The sequence below is a fragment of the Aulostomus chinensis genome, chromosome 9, assembly GCF_037954235.1.
Source record: "Aulostomus chinensis isolate RoL2024-O1b breed Wild chromosome 9, RoL_Achi_v1.0, whole genome shotgun sequence".
Lineage (NCBI taxonomy): Eukaryota > Metazoa > Chordata > Actinopteri > Syngnathiformes > Aulostomidae > Aulostomus > Aulostomus chinensis.
Window position 1 is genome coordinate 12716648 of NC_141328.1, and position 24832 is coordinate 12741479.

A 24832-nucleotide genomic window follows, 5' to 3' on the forward strand; every position below is an offset into this window, starting at 1 on the left:
GCTAAAATCTCTTCCCTGTGCATAACTTGTCATTTCTATTGATAGTGGAAATATGAGGTAATCAGTAAATGGTTGCATAAGAGCCTGGTTCCTGCTGGCCACCCCTGCAACAGACACAAACTGGAAAAAGCTAGTTCTGTATCAGATCAATTTGGAAGTGTGGAAACATACCACTGAACAGTAAATACATAAAACAGTGATCCCAAGATGTGTTCATCCATTCAGCAACAGATGGTTCAGGATACATAAATTCTCTGACTATTTTTGATGTACGTAATATTATTCTTTTGTATTGTCAACTGTGCATGCTTCCTCTGTCAATCTGTGTGTTTCTTAAGCATGTGTAGGGCATACATGCTTGATCAGCTGCTGTGTTAAGTTTTTCACCATTGTACAAGACAAGATACATCACACCTTAAATCATGCACTTTAACCTGACATCTAACCTTTATCCATACTAATGCTTGTAGAATTGTAAAATCGTTCCTTGGATGGATGTATATTGTTGTATTTCCCGTTCTATTTTGAGGTATTATGTACAGTGTTTCCTCTGTCCTTTTAAAGCCTTTTATAGTTTTGGACCTGCCAAGTGACTATGGATGTCAATTAGCATGTCTGCTAACTCTTTCTCCCAAATGGACTGCCTTTTTGGAGGCTTTAAAATACTCAAAAACTCACCATATTTTGCAGTTGCATCTGCTTCTGGTGAAAAATTCAATATTTTATTGGTTGTGGATGGCCGGCACGGTGGTGCAGTGGTCAGCACTGTGGCCTCACAGCAAGAAGTTTCCGGGTTCGAGTCCCGGCTCCAACACAGGATCTTTCTGTGTGGAGTCTCCATGTTCTCCCCGTGTCTGCATCGGTTCTCTCTGGTACTCCAGCTTCCTCCCACCGTCCAAAGACATGCAATTTGGGGACGAGGCTGATTGATTCTCTAAATTGACCGTAGGTATGAATGTGAGTGTGAATGGTTGTCTGTCTCTCTATGTTGGCCCTGCGATGGACTGGCGACCTGTCCAGGGTGTACCCTGCCTCTCGCTCGTTGACGCTGGAATAGGCTCCAGCCCCCCCCCCCCCCCGCGACCCTTAATAGGAACAAGTGGATGACGGATGGTTGTGGATGACGGATGGTTGTGGATGTGTTCTCAAGAAATGGCTTGATGGTGCCACCTTCCAAATGAAAAAAAGGGCCCCTCACATGAGTTCCACCTAAATGTAGCATGTCTCAGAAGAAGAGTGGCCGTCAAGCAATTGAAGGGCCACTAGTTTGGCCCTCACTCCCCCCAGTGACCAGGTCGAAGTGTCCTTGAGCAAGATACTGAGTCAATAATTGCTCCCGATAAGTCGGGTGGTGCCTTGCCAGGCAGCTTCTACCATAAGTGTGTGTGTGTGTGTGTGAGTGAATGGGCAAATGAGATGACACTGTTAAGCACTTTGACTGCCGCTTAGGTAGAAAGGCACTATATAAAATGAGTCCATTACCATGAACCATATTTTTTCATTAGTTTTTATAATCATACTTTGACAAACTCCTCCAAGGAGCTTTCGTCCTATTTTGTTCAAATTTCATCTGTCCCTACTAAATGGTGGACCAAGCTTAAATTGCAAAGCTTTTGAGTTTTCAGCATAGTATGTTGGCGTGACAGGACTGGGAATTTTGATGATTTACCCTGAAAGTTTAAAAACTTATAAATCCCACCTACCTGCTTGGATCTGGTTCAAATTCCTCAGGTTTCCATGCCCTGAACACATGTAGGAGTTATTTTTGACTGTCAGTCATAGCGTTCCCTAGTGGCAACAGGAAATGATATTTTACACTGAGAGGTCCCGTATTTAGCCTGTTCTTCAAATCTCAACTTTACTCTCATAGGAAACCTCCAAACACATGCTGTTATATGCTTGTTACATTCTGAGGCTCTGAGGTGGCGGCAAGGGCCAGGAAACAGGAAGTTGCTTTAACTTCACTTCAGATGGTTGGATGTTCATGAAACTGTTTCAGCCACATAACTGAAATTTGGTACATGATAACATAAGAAGACCTACAAAAAAGTCCTGGGAGCCATGACCTCAACCCAAGAGGAAGTCCGCCATTATGGATTTTGTCTGTTATTTCTCATCATTTAGAGATATTGTTCTTCAATGAATCTGTCCTAGAGGCAGAACCTCTTCACATTTTAATCCCATGTGTTTGACCCCTTAGTGATCTTAAATTGTGAAGTTCTTTTGACTATATGTGGTCATGAGAGGACTGGAAATTTTGATCATTCGCCATGAACACCAAAACACTTATACATCCTTTCTACATGATCAGATCTGTTTTCAACTTTACATTTCTTATAAACATCCCATTCTGAACCCATCTGATTGTGAAGCTTTTAAATTCTCATATTATTTGGGCTGTACAGGACAGCGTGTTTTGATGATTCACTATGAAAAATAACTTATTTCACCACACATTGTCAGATCTGGTTCAAACTTCTCATGTTTGACAGATGTCCTGTTCTTAAAGCATCTACATGTCAAGATTGTCTGTCAATCATAGCATCCCCTGCTGGCACTGAAATGTTCTATTTACACTGAGAGGTCTTGTATTTAGCCCGTTGATCAGATCCAACTCCAGTCTTGAAGAAACCTCAAAAGAGGTTCAAGATGAACCCCAGTGAACGCTGCCAGTTTTTTTTTACCCTCTTAGGCTCTGAGGTGGCACATTTATGAGTTTCATGCATAGGCGTGCTGAAATTACTCACCATCGCCACCTTGAAATCTTCAAAATATTCACTCTGCCCCTGTGATTCATCTACATACATGAAATTTGGTACTGTACACATTTGCAATATCAGAGGACCTACAAAAAAGTGGGAGTGATCTCAACTCAACTATTTCTCACCATTGTAAATGAACAAACTCCTCCTTGGGGCAGATCTGATTCTCTTTACACCTTACAATCATATATACAAAAAAACTTCCATTCATTCCATCCATTTTTTTTTTTATAGTGCTTATTTGTTAAGGGGCACAGTGTCAGGACAGGACTCAAAGAAGGACCCAGGTACAGAATAGCAGTAATGGAACGAGCTTTAATGATGATCCAAAGTCAGAGGAGCGGGCTATGAAAATTATCTTCGTCTCTCATGCTCACAAGCACTCACACACACTGACTATCAGGCTTAAGACTATGGGTCTACAAGGGGAAAAAACATTTACAAAGGGAATCTAATGAAAATCTACTTTACAAAAGATAAAGTGCAACAGACTACTCTGTCCAGCTAAAATAAAACTCTGGCTATGCCTCGCTGGCTACTCTACTACTATATACAAAAGCAAAAAGCTCGCTCACTCAACAGAAGAAGGCTGAAAACCTATAACAAAAAAAAAAAAAATCACAATGTGACTACACAATGTCTAGAAATAAACAAGCAAACTTCTTAACTCAACACTGATCTTAACAATAAGTTTTACCTGACTATGAAAATTTACCAAAAAATAAACAAGCTCTTGACAAGGATTCGGGATTTCTCTGAGACTGTAAGGCTTCCGTGGTCGACAACGAACAACACTTCTGCGACAAGACAAGGGAAGACAGAAACATATACATGTGGCCAGGGAAAGGGACACTAATTCCACTAATACTGCACAATAATTTTGAGAGGATTCTTCACAGTTGCCCAACAATGCCACCCCGGGAATTTCACCCAGAGAGTTTTATTTTTCTTACTAGGGGACAAGACACACAGGTAAGTTCCATTCATCGGCTGGAGACGTGGTTTGTGGTATTAAAAAAAAAAAAAAAAAAAAAAAAGTATATATTTTATTTAGAAATCAAGTTAAAATCAGTCTGCAATCGGACAGTCACATACACACCAAACAAAGGAAAAAAAAGGGAAATTGATCAGGGCAGAGACTTCGAGGGGGGTGAGCAATTGTATCTGGGGGGAGTTCACCCAAATTAAAGAAATCAAAAATAAGTCACCCACACACGCACACCAGGAAGTGACCGTCACCCGGGAAACACAGCACACAAAGAGGGGACACCACCACCAGTCACCATCACCGGCCTCTGACACTGAAACACACACAAAAAAAAAAAAAAACACAACACACAATGTAAGAGTTGCACTCAAACCAAATGCAAAGATAATTCAATTGGTGGAAAGAGTTAAATCAAAATAACCTATAGAAAGAATAAAATTTTAATCATTCAAATACAGCCCAATATAAATCAAAGCAAAACACCTAATTCAAAGAAAACTAATAATTCAAAACACGATTTAACCAAAATGGCGAACACAAACGAAAGAAAGTTAACCCTGATCAGAAGAAACAAAAACCAAATATCAATTAATTCTGTAAATCCAACTGAAACAAACTAACTCAAGAAACCCAAAACAAGAAATAGAAATTAATAAGAAAACTAAATAATTAAACCAAAATTAATTCCACACCCAAACAATAAAAAATCCATCAGATTCAGCTCCGTTCAGGTGTGTGTCACCACGTGGACGCGCAGAGTGGGTAACTGCAGGAAAAAGCCTAAAAAAGGGCCACCCGAAGCACCGAGCAGCCGAAGCAGCAAGGCTGCGTTTCCCCAACCCACGGCCACGCAGATTACCCGGATGGACAAGATGGGTCAGCATAGACAAAGCAGCAGCGTCCGGTTGGTTGATTGTCCCTGATGAAATAGATTAGCACAGTTTTTTTGGCTGAAAATGACAGCTGCGGGCCGACAACAGGCACCTACCTTAGCTGAAGTGTATCAGCACGCACGCACACACACACACGCTCATCCCAGAGGGAGGGAGCCGGATGTCAGCATTTCCTAAGACCACACTAGCATTAGCCACTCGAATGTTACCATCATATGCAGAGAGAGGGAGAAGGAAACCTACCACTCACAAACGGAGTGCAGAGAGCAGCACAGCAGCACAGAGCAGCATGCACAGAGCAGCATGCACAGAGCAGCATGCACAGAGCAGCATGCACAGAGCAGCATGCGCACCCACAGCCGCACACACGCCGGATGTGGAACAAAGGCACTTCCACATGGAAGTGTTATGAAGCAGGAAGGGCGAGGGAGGGGCTGTCTTAAATGTGGGCACCTGTTCTCTGATAGGCCGACAGACCATCAAGGTGTGTTCAAAGAACATTGGGTGCTATGCCTGCTGCCACATTCACACGAGGAGCTAATCACACTGATGGGGGACAGGTGTGCGGGGTGCAATAGGGGAGAGCGTAATCAGCTGCCTGAGACACAAGAGGGGGCGGGACAGACGCTGACTGACAGGACGACAACGGGAGGAGAGGCTGGTGCACTGAAACGAGAGGGAAATTAATTCTTCAAAAATAACAAAGAAATAAACACAAGACAATAAACCCAGACAAGACAACCTCACCGCTGTGACTGTGACATTACCCCTCCCTCAAGGGCCGACTCCGGACGGCCCAATAAGTTCAGGGTGTTGGGTATAAAAGTCATCTATGAGACTGTGGTCCATGATGAATCGGGATGGCACCCACTGTCTCTCCTCCGGGCCATATCCCTGCCAATCCACCAGATATTGCCTGCCCCAGCCCCGGTTTCAGACTGCCAGGAGCTTGCGTACCTTGTAGACCGGGCCACCCTTGACGATCTCCGGAGGTGGTGGGGGTGGTTGAGGGGGGACCAGGGAACTTTCATGGACTGGTTTGATGTGACTGACATGGAAGGTGGGATGAACTCTGAGGGACCGGGGCAGGCGTAGCCGGACAGCGGAAGGGCCGATGATTTTGGTCACAGGGAATGGTCCGACGAATCAGGGTGCCAGCTTGCGGGAGAGGTCCTTGAAGTGAAGATCCCGTGTAGAAAGTCAGACCTTCTGGCCTGGCTGGTACTTCGGGGCGGGTCTCCGATGACGGTCTGCTGTCTTTTTGACCCGATCCCCCTGGCGGACCAAAACCTGTTGGGCGGCTGCCCAGACCTTGCGGCAATGGTGGATCAAAGCATGGGCGGAGGGGACCTGGACTTCAAACTCCTGGTCAGGAAACACAGGTGGATCATATCCAAACACACACTTGAAGGGAGTAAAACCGGTAGCAGATGTACGCAGTGTATTGTGAGCTTACTCTACCCAGACCAGGTGTTGACTCCATGTCGAGGGGTTCTGGGACACCAGGCACCGGAGGCCGGTCTCGAGCTGCTGGTTGAGCCGTTCGGTCTGGCCGTTCACCTCCGGGTGGTAGCCTGAGGTGAGGCTGGCTGAAGCTCCTTTTAGCCGGCAGAACTCTTTCCAGAAAAGGGAGATGAATTGGGGCCCCCGATCCAAAACAATGTCTTGAGGAAATCCAAAATGTCTGAAAACGTGACTAAACATGACTTGGGCGGTTTCTTTGGCTGTGGGTAGGTTAGGTAATGCAATGAATTTGACCATTGTGGAGAATCTGTCTACTACTGTGAGTACCGTAGTGTGACCATCAGAGACCGGGAGCCCCGTGACAAAGTCTATGGAGATTTCAGTCAATGGGCGGGATGGAATGGGTAGAGGCTGTAGCAGCCCCATCTTCTTCCCGGAGGCAGACTTGTTTCTGGCACAGACTGAACAGGCTTGGACGTATTCTCGGACCTCCGGTTCCATGGATGGCCACCAGAACCTCCGGGAGATGGCGAACATAGTCCGCTGTACCCCTGGATGACACGTCAGGCGTGAAGCATGGGCCTAGTGGATCACCTGTGGGCGTAGACTTGGAGGAACAAAGAGTTTGTTCTCTGGACATCCACTAGGTGGCGGGCTTTCTACATTGGCCTTGGTCACCTCTTTTTCTATCTGCCAAGTTACCGCTCCAACCACACAGGACCGTGGAAGGATGGGTTCTGGTATTTTGGCGACAGGCTTGGGGTTGTAGAGTCTCGACAGGGCATCTGGCTTGATGTTCTGGGACCCCGGCCTGTAAGAGAGAGAGAAAGTGAAGCGATTAAAGAAGAGAGTCCACCTGGCCTGGCGTGAGTTTAATCTTTTAGCCTTTTTGATGTATTCCAAGTTCTTATGGTCTGCCCAGACCACGAAGGGGTGGATGGCCCCCTCCAGCCAATGGCGCCATTCCTCCAAGGCCACTTTGATGTCGGCAATAGTGAACTCCTGGCGGTCATAGTTTTTCTCGGCCTGGGTCAACCGCCAGGACAAGAATGCACAGGGGTGGATCTTACCATCCTTCTCTGAGCGCTAGGACAGGACTGCCCCGATCCCCTCATTTGAAGCATCTACTTCCACAATGAACTGTCTCTGGGTGTCGGGCGTGACGAGGATAGGTGCAGTGGTGAACATCCTTTTCAGCTCCTGGAAGGCTTTCTCGGCTTGAGGGGTCCAGGAAAACAACACCTTAGTCGAGGTCAAAGCATGCAGAGGAGCCGCTATTGCGCTGAAACTTCTGATAAACTGCCTGTAGAAGTTCGCAAAACCAAGGAATTGCTGAACTTTCTTGCAGCTATCAGGTGTTGGCCACTCGGCCACAGCACTCACTTTTGCCGAGTCCATCTGCACCTTTACAGGGGCTACAATGAAGCCCAGAAAAGAGATGGTGTCGGTGTGGAACTCACTTTTTTCAGCCTTCACATACAGCTGGTTCTCCAGCAGCCGCTGGAGAACCTGAGTAACGTGATGCCGGTGAGACTTCAGATCAGGTGAGTATATCAAGATGTCATCTAGGTATAAATAGACAAAGTGATCCAGAAACTCGCTTAGGACCTCGTTGATCATGTTCTGGAACACAGCTGGGGCGTTGGTCAGCCCAAAGGGCATCACCAAATATTCGTAGTGGCTGCTTGGAGTGTTAAAACCCGTCTTCCACTCATCCCCCTCTCGTATCCTGACTAGGTGGTATGCATTTCTTAAGTCCAGTTTAGTAAATACTTTGGCTTGTTGGATTTGATCAAATACGGAGGACATGAGGGGAAGTGGATAGCGGTTCTTAATCGTGATGTCATTTAATAGGCTGTAATCAATGCAGGGACGGAGAGAGCCATCTTTTTTGCCCACAAAGAAAAACCCCGCTCCTGCTGCTGAGGACGAGGGTCTAATTAATCCTGCTTTTAACAAGGTCTCTATATAGTCTTGCATGGCTCTCTTTTCAGGACCAGAAATGGAATACAGACACCCCTTGGGTATCGGGGCACCAGGTATCAAATCAATAGCAGTCATATGGTCTACATGGGGGAAGAGATAGGGCCTTCGCCTTACTAAACACCTCCCCCAGGTGGTGGTAACAATAAGGCACAAGGCTCAGGTCTGGTTTCTCAGAATCTGTGGCGGAGACAGAAAACACATGATTCATTAGGGGCACGGGGTTTTGCAGTGCCTTCTTGGACTCCAAGTGCGGATCACAGTCCTCTCCCCAAGCTAGGACCTTCCCCACTCGCCAGTTCACATGGGGGTTGTGGTGGCTGAGCCAGGGAATCCCTAACACCAGAGCCTGGGAAGGAGAGTTGCACAGGAAAAATCTCAGTTTTTCATGATGTCCCTGTATTTGCAGACACAGGGGCTCTGTAGCATGGGTCACCGTAAAAATACTGTTACCATTCAAGGCTTTGGCTCTTACAGGAGTCTCTAGAGGCTGGGATTTTACTCCCAAGCCACGTGCAAACCCCCAGTCCATGAAGCTCTCATCCGCTCCAGAGTCTATGAGTGCCCCCACCTCAATATTCCCCGCTGTGCAGCCAAGGCTGACCGGGACCAAATGACGTCAGATGGTGGAGTGTGCTGGACTCACCTCCTGGGCTTCCTTGGCAGGACATGCTGTCACCCGGTGGTTCTTCTCCCCGCAGTAGAAGCACCGGCCTTCCTGCAGGCGGCGCCGACGCTCCTCCGCTGAGAGCCGAGCCCGGCCGAGCTGCATGGGCTCCTCTTCCCGTGCTTCGGATGGTGGAGACGTCGGTTGAGGTGGAGCTCTGCGAGGTCCCCACTCCCTAGCGGCGTTGAATTGTCGTGATCTCTCCTTCCTGATATAGGTGGCTTGAAGCTCCCGAGCTCTGTTGTCAGTCCTAATAGCTAGCACAATCAATGCGTCCAGGTCTTCGGGCAGATCCAGCGGCAGCAATAGCGTCTGGATCTGTTGGTTCAGTACTTTCAGAAAAACATTGTAAAAAGCAGTGTCATTCCACCCACTCCCTGCAGCCAGGGTGCGGAAGCAGATAGCATAGTCACAGACAGAGTCATCATTTTGAGTAATTTGACTGAGCTGGCGAGCTTTCTCCGAATCAGTAGATACCGGATCAAAAGTTCTGATGAGTGCCCTCTTGGACTCACCTGCCGTCGCGCAGACGTACGAGTTGGGAGCCCACTCAGCTGTAGCCCAGATTCTGGCTCTCCCCTTCAGGTGTGAGATCCTGGGCTCGGTCTTAAGTGAAGGCCTGAGGGAGAAGCTCAAAATGGAGGGAGCAGTCAATCAAAAAGGCTTGGCATAGTCCAGGCTCTCCTGCATATGGCTTAGGAGGAGCCAACTTGAGCGCAGCTCCAGGGGCAGCCGCTTCTGGAACTGGAGCCTCAGCAGCCGCTGGAGGCTCAGGCATGGGAACTGGGGTTGTGGCGCGCTGCAGAAATTCACCTATCTGCTGCACCCTGGATGCTAGTTGCCCCAGTCGTTTCATCATGGACGCCTGGATTCTCTCCTGGCGCTCCATGCATGCTCCCGGAAGCTCTGCTCCTTCCTGCTCGGATCCTGATGGGTCCATACTGGCAGAAGTGTTCTGTCAGGACAGGACTCAAAGAAGGACCCAGGTACATAATAGCAATAATGGAATTAGCTTTAATGATGATCCAAAGTCAGAGGAGCGGGCTATGAAAATTATCTTCATGACTCACGCTCACAAGCACTCACACACACACTCTCTGACTATCAGGCTTAAGACTATGGGTCTACAAGGGGAAAGAACATTTACAAAGGGATTCTAACGAAAATCTACTTTACAAAAGATAAAGCGCAACTGACTACTCTGTCCAGCTAAAATAAAACTCTGGCTATGCCTCGCTGGCTACTCTACTACTATATACAAAAGCAAAAAGCTCGCTCACTCAACAGAGGAGGGCTGAAAACCTATAACAACAACAAAAAAAACCAACGTGACTACACAATGTCTAGAAAAAAACAAGCAAACTTCTTAACTCAACACTGATCTGAACAATAACTAAGTTTTACCTGACTATGAAAATTTACCAAAAAAAATAAACAAGCTCTTGACAAGGATTCTGGATTTCTGTGACTGTAAGGCTTCCGTGGTCGACAATGAACAACACTTCTGTGACGAGACAAGGGAAGACAGAGACATATTTATACACACGAGGAGCTAAACACACTGATGGGGGACAGGTGTGCGGGGTGCAATAGGGGAGAGCGTAATCAGCTGCCTGAGACACAAGAGGGGGCGGGACAGACGCTGACTGACAGGACCGGGGAATGCAGGATGACAACAGGAGGAGAGGCTGGTGCACTGAAACGAGAGGGAAATTAATTCTTCAAAAATAACACAAAGAAATAAACACAAGACAATAAACCCAGACAAGACAACCCCACCGCTGTGACTGTGACACACAGGGGGGCTGGAGCCTATCCCAGCTGACATTGGGTGAGAGGCGGGGGAACACCCTGGACGGGTCTCCAGTCTGTCGCAGGGCCGTCAGGAGCAATTAGGGGGACAGTATCTTGCTCAAGCATACTTCAACATTGTCACCATGGGAAGTGAAGATTGAACCAGCAACCCTGCAGTTGCTAGACACCCACTCTACCTTTGAGCCATGCTGCCCCTGCTAGAATCTTCGACATTGTCGTCATTGTTGTCATCCTCTGCTTATCCGGTTGGTCTGGGTCACGGGGCAGCAGCCTCAGCAGGGAGGCCCAGACTGTCCTCTCCCCAGCCACGTCCACCAGCTCTTACGGGGGATTCCGAGGTGTTCCCAGGCCAGCCAAAAGATATAATCCCTCCAGCGTGTCCTGGGTTGTCTGCTGAGAAAGGCTCTAGCACCCCTGTGACCCTTAACAGTATAAGGGGAAGAAAATGGGTGGATGGATGGATGGTTTTTGGAGCTTTTTGGACATGGTGCAGTGGTTAGCACTGTCACCTCACAGCAAGAAGGTTCCCAGTTTGAGCCCTGGCTTGAGCACAGGGTCTTTCTGTGTGGAGTTTGCATGTTCTCCCTACACATGCATGGGTTCTCTCTGGGTACTCTGGTTTCTTCCAATAATTAATTAATTAATTAATTAATGGAAGAAGGTGGAAGAAGACTCACCAGCTGACAACACGGTAATGACCGGACTGGCAATGACTATGAATAGGGACAGCCCAGTACAAGAGAACACCATGGCAACCAGCGCACCTACAGGAACAGGAGGCCACAAACTGCAGACATGCATCTGTAGATGGAGGAAAATAACGTCTCACTGGGGGTTGAGGATTCACCATGGAAAGAAGAGGTGTTTGAGGAAATAGAGACAGGGGCCTCGCATTGATTACTTTCTGCAAAAGGAATCAAATCAGTCGAGTGAAGCACACCAACTGGATGAAAAGCATAGCTTGGTGTATCAACACCACTGTCACAGAAGTGGCAAACTCAAACACAGAATTAATGGAGGAACAACCATCAGTTGTGGAACCCACCAAAACCTCCAGACTGGCAGTAGAGAGGACAATGCTTGTGAAGTGGCCTGGTGCTGGGGAAAAGAAGCTGTGGGAAATGGTGAATGCCGCCACCTTGGAACAACTCCAAGGCACTGCAGAGCGTATACTGAAGCATCAGGTCCTGTGCTGGGCAGGCAGCTTGGTACTGTGCAAAAGAAACAATCACCCACAGAGGGGGAGCAGTGGCTGTAACAAAGACAGACAACATTTTTATTGTGAATTACAATTTGTTTTTCTTATTTCATTCGAAGGTATGTGGTGTTTTTAAATGTTTTTTGACTTGTCTTAACAAACAGTGACTTCTTGGATTCCTGTGTGTACCACTCAATTATGCTTGTGTACGACCTAGTTCAATAACTTTTAAAATAAAACTTTAAAACTGTTTCAAACATTTTTGTCATGCTCTTTGAAATTTAGTGAAAACAGTGGGTGTGTGTGTGTGTGTGTGTGAAGATACAGCGTTTGCCCTGCCCTCATTACCACTGCTGAGATGCCTTGAGTGAGACTCTTAATCCTACTGCTCAGCTGGTCTGTAGCAGCAGATCAGACTGTGGTTGTACTGAGCAGCATTCCGGTGTGCACACGTGTGTGTGTATTTACATTAACATGTAAAGGGCTATCATTAGAAGACAACAGTGTTTTGATTGGTCAAAAAAATAATATTTTCTGCAAATAACAGAACTTAAAAGGGCAATACATATTCCTGTACTATTTGTTTTTTCTAGGGAAAATTTTATGTTGTAGATAACTCATTCTCTAAGAATGATGATTGACGTACAGATGTTATTAGGAGTTTGGAGTCTTGTCAAGACTATACATCTGTTTCATTTAAAAAAGTTATTACTAGGTATAGACACAGATCTGATATGACTTCAGATAAGCTAAGTTAGGATCTGAATATGGCTAAAGTGTCATTTCAATTATTCTAGTTTTCATATCTTTGGCAAGGTGAGTTTGAGTTGCTAACCCATTCTCATAAATACTCAGCCATCTTTGTCATGGTGATGTACAGACAATTATAATAATAATTAAAACATTAAAAAAATTATAATCTTAACCTCCCACTAGAATTGTGCTCTGGTAGCTTGCCATGTGTTTCATTTATAAAAGGAAGTTTTGATTAAGGAAAATTTCAATTACATTGAAAAAATTTAATTCTCCATGCAAATGTAGCATGTTCATGCAGCCACCATCTCCTCAGTCACTGGGGAAACAATAAAATGCCATTGTGCACTAAATTCCCATACATAAAAGACATTAAGGGATGTGTAAAAAAAAAAAAAATCTGTAATCGTTTATAGATGTCTCAGATGTCTGTCAACAATGACCACATATGAAAGGGATCTAGTTTAGGAGCAAAGGAGCATGCACATGGCATAGAGATTTGGTGAGTTGCTGGTACTGGAATAAATAGTACAGGAGGAAGGAAACCATACACTCAGGCTCCAGACAGAAAAAAAAAATGCACTGTGCAATGGCGTCAGGTGACAGCGTTACGGATGTTTCTAACTTTTCAAAAGGCTGAAACTGCATGTAATAATTCAGTAATGACTACTACACTATGAGAAAATGTCAACATGTTAACTGGCACAGTGGCATATGTTATCTAATTTAAGATGATTTTTCATTTATGGATTAGTAAATTTTATTTATCACTCTTACATTTTTTTACAGCAGCTGAAATCCTCATAATAAAACACTGAGAAATCAGGTTCTTTGTTCTCACTGAAATATTTTATGCGTGAGTAAATCTGCTTTTTGCAAACCACAAAACATGTTACTTTTCTTGATGGCCAATCAACAGTATTTCTCAATTCTCTGAAGGCATGTCCCCACCCCCTACACCAATCCACTTAGAGCTAATGTCATTAAGCGGCTTACAGAAGCGGGTGAATGTAGCGAGGAAAGATTTGTTTACATTTATGTGCAACCAAATGATACTGAAGACAACGATGTCACCCATGTGAATTGTTTGTGAATAGATCATATTCACCAGACGGATTACAAAGGATTATTTTTCATAGGGTGGAACAAGGTTTTTTGGGTGATCGAAACAGGTCAGCATGGAGTGCTACAGCAAGGTAACTAAAATCTGCTCAATAATGGCAATATCAAGAACTAACTAGCTGAGAAAAGGAAGTATGAATGATTACCTGCACTAATCAAGTTACTCGAATTGTGTGGCTAGTGATACTTGGACCTCCTGTGAATGTCAGATTATAAAGGTAAGGGTGAATGGAAAAAAGCTTTGAAAATTATCTGATGACAGTCCTAATAATTTCCTCCTTAAACCTATATCAAATCACAGCAGAACATTTGCAATGTAGGAGAGTGTGTGAGATCTGTCCTTGGTGCTGAATGTGTAACCAGAGTATGCTTGAGTTGGAAAGTTGTATTTGATTCTGTCCACTTCCAAGATAATAATATATGAAGTGTGTGTATGATTCAATAACCTATATTTCAGGGTTGTACAGGGACCAAAAGTCATAGCATTTTGGACCAAGCAGGTCCACCATAATGGATTGAACACACCAACAAGGCACAGCAACCAAGTTCAGTTGCCGTAACTCCATCTTCAGAAATCCCACTCCATTCACTGATTTAAATAAAAATTCGGACAGGTTTATAATTCTATTGTAGTCCAGCACTTCTGGTACAATTTGTAAAAATATCATACCATGAACTTCACTTAGCATTCTCTTAATGTAAATGTGCACCGCAAGAAATATCCTGCAAATTATAGACTCATATTATCTTAAATTGTTTTCTACCATAGCCCATATTTCAGACAGCATTAAAATAGTATTAAAGTATTCTAATAATATTGACTCAGTAAATTCTTAGGGCCATATTTATGAAGCAGCACAAAATTGCTTGAGGTTTCAATCCATTAACAGTTCCGTAAGGGGGATGTGTATATGAAAAAAATGGCCAGCCAATATATGTTTTTGGTTAAGGTCAGCTTCCTAGCACAGCGCAATTTATGCTGGGTTGTAATCTCTGCTGCCCGCTATCCTTATCATGTGTTGCATTGAGAAATAAAAAAAAAAAAAAAAAAAACTTGAGAAAAAGCATTCATGTGAAAGAAGTAATTTTTAATCATAAGATTTATTTGATATATGTATTTTTTATTATTGGATTTTTCTCGTTCCAACATTGTTACTTAAACTGTATATGATTAAAGAATAAACAACAGTAATCAGCACACTGAAGTCTGCAAGCCCCCCCAACTCGAACTCCACCAGGCACAGCCATATCATGTAATGGCTACAGGACAATTTACATCCATCCTCTGCATAGCTGCAACTCTGGCAGCATTTCAGCTGGTTTGCATTTTGCCCACCTGGGTTTACACAAATCCTGCTGATTTGTCAACAGATTGACATTAGGCGCTTTCACACTGGCCACCAAGCCACTAATTGTCCCATCTTTTGCTGCTCGGTCCGAGGTTTCAGACAGAGTGCAGCAAATTTGGGGTCAATTTTGGCCGGGCAATATTCCTCCTCCGTACACTTAGGGCATGTTTCCACTGGCTCACTTCGTCTCTGGTTGGGTCGGTAAGGCTGCGTTTCCACTAGCACTACGTACCACATCAGCATGGGTGGACTCACCGGCCGAGAGTTTCCCAGTGTAACTTGTGTGCGACACAACAATAGACGAAATGGCGTTATGACGTATTTGTGAATATTCTCAGTCATCCAGGTCATCATAATTCTCAAAAAAGATCAATATAGGCAACTGGATGCACCTCTCATAAGTGAAGACGTTTCGCCACTCATCCAAGCTTCTTCAGTTCTAACATTCTGGTGGGAAGTATCAGGTATATAACCACCAAGGGGGGTGGTGGCAAAAACAAGTGGTCGTAAGGCCAGAACAAAAGGCTCTTTAGGTGGTCACGTGAGTCATTGGCCTCAGTTTCAGGTCATTACCCCTCATTATGACTGTTGCTCAGTGGTTTTTGCTTAAATTAAAAGTAAGGGATGACAGACAGGCAAGGCTTCAAGTGACGAAACAGAACACTCAAGAAAAGTATAAAAGACTTTACCAAGCGATCGACCAGTATTCCGCTGAGGCCAAGATGATATGAAGTAGGCAATATAAGCAGATAAGTTACCCAATCAGTGTCCCTTTGTGTTTACGTCACATTTTTGTACCCGCTTAGCTTGCTTGGAACCCCAGTGGAGCAAGGACCAAAATGGAAATGGTTAGTACCATGTTGGGGCCAGTGGAAATGGGGCCAAACCAACCTGACCCTACCCTACCCAAGCTGAAGTGAGCCAGTGGAAGCACCACTATTGCCACCTCCACTGCTATGTGAATCCAAGCTGTGAATGTTCCAGCTCGGTGTGAGGTGGGCAGAGATGTCAATGGTGATGCAAACTGGTAAACATAAAGCTCACTGATTCTCCTGCATAAAACACCTCCAAGAATGTCAACACCAACACTGAGTGCAGCCAGAGCGGCGAACTGCTGTTTTGAAACTTACAGATTGTCTCGGGGCTAAATATTCTTCTGACACATCGTCACTTCAGCAAGATGAGCAACTGGGGAGCCACTGAAATCAGGGAGCTGCTAACCATCACTGGTGAGAAGACCATAGATAACCACCTCACGGGACTGTGAAAGATGGCTTCTTGTATGAAAAGGTCACAGAGGAGCTTGGTCAACGTGGCTATCCCCAGATGATGGAACATCACCTGCTAGTTGAAAAACTAAGGAAAACTATACCACCAGGTCTGTGACCACAACAGCAGCAGCAGAGGGAGGTTGGACTGGGAACACTGAGATTTGCTAGACTTTCATGGGGCTGAATATTCTCCCAATGTATGTGTTATACATCACTGTTCATATGCAGCTTTGTGTGCACATCATGTCACATGTTCGCGCCCACACAAGTAGTGGCTTCTTCATAAGGAATATTACGCCTCCATTTCACACGGATAAGATAGCAAATTCCCGCTTCTACTGGGGTGCAAATTTGGCGCATTCTGTGTCGAAAAAGGGCAATTGTCAATCAATTATCTCTTGGTTTCTGTGGTTTCCCATCATGTATGCATAGATTGTTACTGTCCAGACCAGGCTTGGTCACAGGACACAGGTTCAGATGTTTCAATAAAAGCTTTTAGGTTTCCAGGCAACTCCAAGTTCAAGGAACAGAATATCAGCTATGAAATTATCTTATAGGATCACCCCTCTTCTGTACGAGAAGAGGCATGGCTATGAAAAATATCAAATAAAAATCACTCCACTCAAAAGAATAAACAATAGGTTATTGAAGGTTAATTGACAAATGAAAAAAATCACTCCACCTACAGAGGATCAAGAACTCAATAAAAAGCATAAACAAAAACACTCCTAAACGTTATGAAAAGGTAAGGAAACAAAAGATCACTCCTTGCAGAGCAAACAAAAAGCTATGAAAACATTAACTAAAGACTGGTCTAAGACAGAAAAAACTTGCAACAAATAATCACTCACTTGGAGGAAGGAAAACACAAAACACCAAGGCTGTGGTCAAAAGGGTGGGGTGAACGCACAGGCACAAAACACACTGTCACAAGCCAAAGGGAGATGCAGACAATGTATAGACACAAGGTAATAGGGAACAGGTGGAAACGCTTTACAATCTGACCAAGACACACGAGGAAGAGCAAGTGACCTGAAACAAGAGGATAGTTAAATTGCAAAGTAAAACAGGAAATGGCAAGACAGAACATGGAGCCAGGACAAAACCCAACTTGACTTCACCGCAGTGTGACAGTTATACTGTTTCATTAGGCCCTGTTTAAATTCAAGAAGATATTATTCCTGTTCTTCTTCCAATTCCATTACCAATAAAATACAAAAATCTTCATAAAAATCAGCTCTGGTTTTGTTCGTAAGTATGGAAAAATGATTTGATGGCATCCCCTACCTACATCAGGGGTCTCAAACTAGTCCAGTAAGGGGCTATGTGGCTGCAGGTTTTCATTGCAACCCGGCAAAAGCAACACCAATTTTTCAACAAGTCATCATTAATCAATCAGAAGGACACACAGAATCTATATTGTGCTGTTAAAAATCTGGAGAGGTCACCTTCCATTTAGTTCAAAAGAATTTATTCAGATTAACAGGAAAGAGCACAGAGCTCTGGAGATGGTCTTCCCCTATCCTGGAGTCAGCATACGCAGGTGCGTCGTCCTTGGCGTTGGGGCAAGAAGTTCAACGATCTAACTATCTCTCCAGTTTTGTGTGTTACAAGGAGGTGCTTATGTGATCGCTTCTGCTTCAAGTGTGTATTCATGATCTTCGTGTTATTTTGCAGAATCTTCTGTCTGACCACGTGCCAGCACCATCTGTTCCCATCGTAGACTTCTTGTTGCATCTATGAAGATCAAAACCTCTCTTTTCCCTGATTCATGACCTTGCTCTTATCTACTTTTGACTCCCACTACTTCATGCTACCATAGAAATTCTGTGGACTCTGTTCTGACTTAATTAGCTTGAAGGAGTGATGCTAGCCATGAGCTACACTCCTGCTAGTCCCTGTTGTGACCTTTTCACCTGTGTCCACTCTTGAACAGTCTGGTCTGTGCTTCACTGCCTTGTGTTTCCTGCACTCTATTTTAAGTAAATGTATGTATAAATTTAACTACAGTTTAAGCAAATATATATGTATGGATTAATCTACAGTTAAAGCAAATACATGAATAAATTTATCTACATAACGTATAAATCAAAGATTATATACAAGAACTGAGCGAATATTATGAAAATAAAATGTATATTTCTCGCCAGAAATGTCCTTACAATGCTTTTTAAAATCAAACCTATCTTGGAACGACGCTCGTCCATAATGGCGTCCTGAGCAACCACCATAGCAACAGCAGAAAACGTGACACTATAACAACTCTATTCCACGAGGTGAAAGATTCATCGTAATAACGAACAAACCAAAGATTATACACAAGAAGTGAGCGAAGATTATGAAAATAAAATGCATATTTCTCACTAAAAATGTCATCAGAATGCTTTATTAAATTAAAACTCTCTTGGAATAAGGAACTTTCCTCCGAAAATGACAGGAGCGGCCGCCATGTTTTTTTTTTTGAGAGGCCCGCATGAAAGAGTCACATGACCTTCCAGCGCTCCAATAGAGAAGAATAGGGGAAAAAAACGTACCCATTTCACAATTTTTAGGCCTTTATCGTTGAACTGATACATTTTGCACTGTGGACAAACGTAGCCTTTTCACGTTTTGACATGAGACTGGGTTGTCCTCCACCACATTCGAGAGTGTTGTGCTCACACTGACTGGGAATTCTCAGCTTCAAGCTGTCGTCATCTACCATCCTCCCAAGGCTCCGGCTGCGTTTAATATCTGAACTATCAGAGCTCCTCACTCCTTGCTTGGGGACTTTAACATCAATGTTGACACCAGCAGCTGCAAATTGGCTTCTGAGTTCCTTTCTTTGATTGATTGTCTCAAATTTGTGCTGCATGTACAAGGTCCCACGCACAGTAAAGGTCACACACTCGATCTGGTTTGTTCCACCTGGACCTGCCTATCTCTGACCATCATGCGATCGCATTCAGTGGTCCTACCTCCCGGTCTAGGGAGCGACCTAGTCGCCTCGGCTCTGCCGCGCGCGGGGGCGTAACGCGAGGGCGAGTAGAAATAATGGCTCTTTCGCAGTTAATTTGCCGTTACTGCCTTCTCGGTTTGAGACACTGGGAAATACTGATGTTTCTTAAAAATGAGGATGGTATTTTATATTAGTATGTCAACACTGTGCAGGCATCTCAAGTTGTTAGGATTGTTGGATCTATACGAACGTGATTCACCACCTGGAAAAGCTCTCTCTCTCTCTCTCTCTCTCTCTCTCTCTCTCTCACACACACACACACAGAATAAGGGTTCAAATAAATGTCAAATTTATTTTATTTATATTTAATATATTATTTAATATATTTATATATTTTATTTGATAAGTAGTGGCTTTAACTTTTTAAGCTATATATCACAACTGATATCAAACATTTAAACCTTATAGACATATCAGAGTCAATGAACAGTAACACATCAAAATAACATGCATATAATCTAAGACCAGAAAATTCCCCCTTTTAATGCTTTCAGGTTCAGGATTAAAGAAAATAATGACATTAACATAAACTCCACTATTTGGTCTATAAATAAGCAAAATTAGGTTTAGAAACATTGATCAAAACAAGCTTCACCCATTGGGAACATTACTGGGATTATTGAGGTTATGATAGTGATTTTTACATGTCCATTGTCTCATGCAGTGGAAAGATGAGCAGATAGCTTTAAAATAATTAAAAACTGCAGGGCATTTTAGCATTTGGCTGTTCAAAATCCTGTCATTACTGCTGTATCATCTTTAAGCCATTGGCTGATGATGGCACTTGACAGAAAGAAGCTTTAACACAGTACAAGTTTTACTGTAGCAGCCCTTTGCATCAATGAACACTGGTGAATCTACCAGGGTTTCCCCCGCCCAGAGGGAGGCTCTTATCTCTGTCTGCCTGGGAAATGAAGGCTTTGCAAGTTCATTTCATTACTGTTGTTGTTGGGGCAGGATTTATTTGGGGGTTTTTATTTTTTTGGTTGTTTTTTTCCCAGAGAAAAAGTTAAGACCCTGCATCCATGTACACACTGGACTCTGTAACTGGTTTGCCCCTCTTGAAAGGTAACACTACTCTTCCAACTGAGGTCAACAGATTTCCCAAAATGGTGCATTTTGTCCCTCTGCCTAAACTGCCCTTCACCAAGGAAACAGTGGAGAAAATGCAGTAACATGGCTACCCCAGGGATGCAGTGTTAAACTGGGACCTCCCATTCATCTCCAGTTTCTGGAAGGAAGGGAGAGCCCTCTGGTCCCTCCCCCCAATTTGTGGATACTTGCCCTGTGAACTCTGTCAAATGGCTTCTGGCTGTCCACTATTGGGGATGTGGCCTTCAATACCTGGTGGATTGGGAGGGTTATGGTCCTGAAGAGAGATGTTGGGAATCAGGGCCATGAAGTACCGGCCTTTGATGGAGGGGTTGTTATGTATTGATTTAACTCATGTCCTGTCTCTTTTTAGGCCCCCATTTCCTGTCAGGTTCCCTTTGTGTCCCCATCAGTGTTTGACAGAACATGATTCTCACCTTTGTCTCATCAGTAGAAAGGTTGTCTTCTCAGTTTTTGTGAACATACCAGCATACTTTCTTAGTTATATAGACTGCCAGTTTTTGATCTGTTTCCACCCCAGACCATGTATTTAACTAGCAATATTTCGAGACCTCTCCCTGTGTAATCAAAGACTCTTGAACTTTCTTACTGCTGTCTGCTGTTGTGCATTTGAGTCCCACCTATCTGCTGTCAGTTTCCTGGGATGCACCCTGAAGCTATTTATCTGTTTATGGTATCTTATGTTAAGAATGACATGTTAGTCTGATGGTGCCAGAAGGTGTCAAATGGCTTCTGGCTGAGGGTGCGATATTGGACTCACCCAAATTTTTACGGTTACATGGAGGGAGTGTGTCCGGAACTCTTACACCCCTTTCGCACTGAAACACACGTGTCAAAGCGGGTTTTTGTACCCGCATTTGCTCGGCATTAGGGCGCAAGCTTCAGACCTTCAGACTTCAGTCCAATATCGCACCCTCAGCCAGAAGCCATTTGACACCTTCTGGCACCATCAGACTAACATGTCATTCTTAACATAAGATACCATAAACAGATAATTAGCTTCAGGGTGCATCCCAGGAAACTGACAGCAGATAGGTGGGACTCAAATGCACAACAGCAGACAGCAGTAAGAAAGTTCAAGAGTCTTTGATTACACAGGGAGAGGTCTCCAGATATTGCTAGTCAAATACATGGTCTGGGGTGGAAACAGATCAAAAACTAGCAGTCTATATAACTAGGAAAGTATGCTGGTATGTTCACAAAAACTGAGAAGACAACCTTTCTACTGAAGAGACAAAGGTCCCAAATATAAGACTTTTTCTTTCTTAGAACTATATCCTGAAGAAATAGAGTTATCTTATAATTAGGGTCCAGACTTTAACATGTCAATAGATCACAACAGTAGGTGGCACCAATTAACTGTACAATGAGTACAAGACTGGTTCAACCTGTCCCTCTAACTAGGTTACAGTGCCAGGGAGCTGTATGACCGAGTGACCCAAACACCAACAGTGCAAAATTCAGGGAAGTTAAACACTAAAAAGGCTTAAGACACTTAAAATGCTACCACGCAAAGAAAAGTTTGCCTTTGATGTAAGAGCAACCACTTTCAAGAGGTCGTTAGGTGCAAGTGTTTGTACTTGGTTAAAAAAGAAATGACTGGCTGCCCATTATAAGAACCTTCATTCAGCTAAAAAAGAGATTGCTAAAGAGCTGTATGTACCCGGCAAGGAGTTAATAGCCAGTCTCAGCTGTTGCAGAAAGAATTATGCAGTGTAAGCATAAGCTTTTATGCAAGAAGTATTCCCTTTGTATTCTAGGTACTGCCGTGAACATTTATTTGTGAGCTTCAAGCACCTTTTGTAAATGTTTGAAATGCAAAAACAAATCCACACTGACACATCTCCACACATAGAATAGTACTTCCAGAAACTGTGCAATATATTTTTCTTCTACCTCTTCAGATATTAATATTATTGTTTATAAAATATTCATTTGAAGCAGAGTAAAAGAGTGAGACATAGTTTTTCCATCATCTTTGCTTTAACTGCATTTCTTATTCAACTTCTTCAGCTGATTTTGTACTTAAGACAAACTCATTAAAATTTTTAAAGATTAAAAATCAAAGTAAACTTATTTTTATAACTATGGCAAGCCAATTGAATTGGAAGGCAAGGCAAGGCAAGGCAATTTTTTTATTTGTAGAGCCCGTTTTCACAAACAGTTTGTCTCAAAGGGCTTCACATGGCATCATAACAACATCCTCTGCCCTACGTGAACCAGTCCTAACTGAAGGCTCTGTCATAAAGGAAAGTCTTAAGCCTGGACTAAAACGTAGTTAAAGTGTCTGCCTCTCTGACCCATGGAGAGAGCTGGTTCCATAGAAGAGGAGCCCGGTAACTAAAGGCTCTACCTTCCAGTCTGTTTTTAGAGGTACTGGGAATCACTAAAAGACCTGCATTCTGGGAGCGGAGTGCTCTGGTGGGACAGTCGGGACTAATGAGCTCTTTCAAATAGGATGGAGCTTTATCATTGAGAGCCTTATAAATCAGCAGAAGGATTTTGAAGTCTATTCTAAATCCTACAGGAAGCCAGTGGGGAGAAGCTAAAGTGGGAGAGATGTGTTCTCTCTTCTTAACTCCCGTCAAAACCCTCGCTGCAGCGTTCTGGACCAGCTGGAGACTCTTTAGAGAGTATTTAGGACATCCTGACAAGAGAGAGTTGCAGTAGTCCAGCCGAGAAGTGACAAATGCATGCACCAGTTTCTCAGCATCACTCTGGGAAAGGATATTCCTAATCTTAGCGATACTTCGCAGATGGAAGAAGGAGGTCCTAGTCACATGCTTTATGTAGGAGCTGAAGGAAAGGTCCTGGTCAAAAATTACTCCAAGCTTCCTTGTAGTTGTACTCGGGGTCAAGGTGATGCCATCTAGAGTACTGATCCGATTCAAGAGTGTGTCCCTGAGGTGTTTAGGTCCAAACACGATGACCTCAGTTTTATCTGAATTTAGCAGTAAGAAGTTAGAAGACATCCAGGATTTAATGTCTTTTAGGCAGTCTTGCAGATTAGTAAACTGGCTTGTGTCGTCTGGCTCCATCAACAAGTAAAGTTGTGTGTCGTCCGCATACACAGTGGAAGTTGATTGACTGCTTCCATATTATGTCACCTAATGGGAGCATGTAAAGAGTGAAGAGAATCGGTCCTAAAACTGAACCCTGTGGTACACCACATGTAACTCTGCTGTACTCTGAATAGTCATTATTAACATTAACAAACTGAAACCTATCTGATAAGTATGTCTTAAACCATTTTAGGGCAGTTCCTTTAATCCCAATTTCATGGTCTAGTCTCTGTAGCAGGATGCTGTGGTCGATGGTGTCAAATGCAGCACTGAGGTCCAAAAGGACAAGTACAGAGACAAGACCTCTGTCTGAAGCTATGAGAAGATCATTAGAGACTCTGACAAGTGCTGTTTCAGTGCTATGGTGTTCCCTGAATCCAGACTGGAAGGCTTCAAAGAGCTTGTTGCTGTGCAGATGTTCATGTAGCTGCTCCAGGACAACCTTCTTAAGGATCTTGGGGATGTAGGGGAGGTTGGATATAGGCCTATAGTTGGCTAACACATCAGGGTCAAGAGAAGGTTTTTTTAAGTAAAGGGTTGATGACAGCCACCTTAAAGGCCTGTGGAACATAACCTGTGACTAAGGAAAGATTCATTTGATATAATATGGACGTGTTGACTAGAGGGAAGGCATCCTTAAGGAGGCTTGTCAGGATGGGATCCAGCAGACAAGTGGCTGACTTGGAGGAAGTGACTGCAGAAGTTAATTCTGACAGGTCGATGGGGGAGAATCTGTACAAGTATGCACCAAGTCTGGGAGGTGCTTCTATGGGAACTGTAGTCTGTCCTCCATTACTGGCAATCTTTGTTCTAATATTCACAATCTTTTCAGTAAAGAAAGATAGGAAGTCGTTATGGGGGGATGCATGGCTCAACAGCACTATGGTTCTTGGGGAGCCTGCCCATGGTGTTGGAGAGGAACCTGGGGTTGTTCTTATTCTTTTCTATTAGGAACGAGTAGTAAGCGCGTCTAGCATTACGGAGTTCTTTTTTATTTAATAATAAACTCTCCTTCCAGGCTTGGCGGACTTCCTCGTGCTGGCTGGAATGTGTCTTCCTTTCCAATTGTCTGGTCTTCTGTTTTAAGGCACGCAGCTCTGGGCTGTACCAGGGAACTACTCTTTTTTGGTTGATAACCTTCTTTTTCAGGGGAGCTACAGCATCAAGTGTCCCAAGGAGTGCTGCTGCAGTGCTGTCCACAAGATAGTCTACCTGGGTGGGGGTGAAATCAGCATAACTGCCCATTATATTACTACAAGATGTGGCAGCAAGTTCTGCTGGAATAAGCTCCTTAAATCTAGAAACAGCAGTGTCAGATAGACATCTACTGAAGCGGGACTTTTTCCCAGGTAGGATATAATTTGTTAGGGTAAATTCAAATGTAATTAAGGAGT

At 43.9% G+C, this 24832-nt stretch overlaps 1 protein-coding gene and 1 long non-coding RNA gene across 4 annotated transcripts in view; one reads left to right on the forward strand and one right to left on the reverse strand.

Moving 5' to 3' along the window:
- Window positions 1–3779: 3779 nt before the first annotated feature.
- On the reverse strand, window positions 3780–5161 carry LOC147255830 (uncharacterized). The gene is made up of 3 exons (XR_015117722.1): window positions 4887–5161; window positions 4739–4816; window positions 3780–4669 (listed from the first exon to the last, which is right to left on the reverse strand). It is a non-coding gene; the product is annotated as an uncharacterized LOC147255830 (long non-coding RNA).
- Window positions 5162–13523: 8362 nt separating this feature from the next.
- LOC147255831 (solute carrier family 2, facilitated glucose transporter member 1-like) overlaps window positions 13524–24832 on the forward strand; it is a 45945-nt gene continuing 34636 nt past the window's right edge. For all 3 annotated transcript variants that reach the window (XR_015117878.1, XM_086213846.1, XM_086213845.1), the window contains exon 1: window positions 13524–13719. Coding sequence is in view for 1 of the 3 variants with exons in the window: in XM_086213845.1 (XP_086069971.1) it covers window positions 13702–13719 (18 nt within the window). In the remaining 2 variants the exon portion in view is untranslated. The remainder of the gene's footprint in view (window positions 13720–24832) is intronic.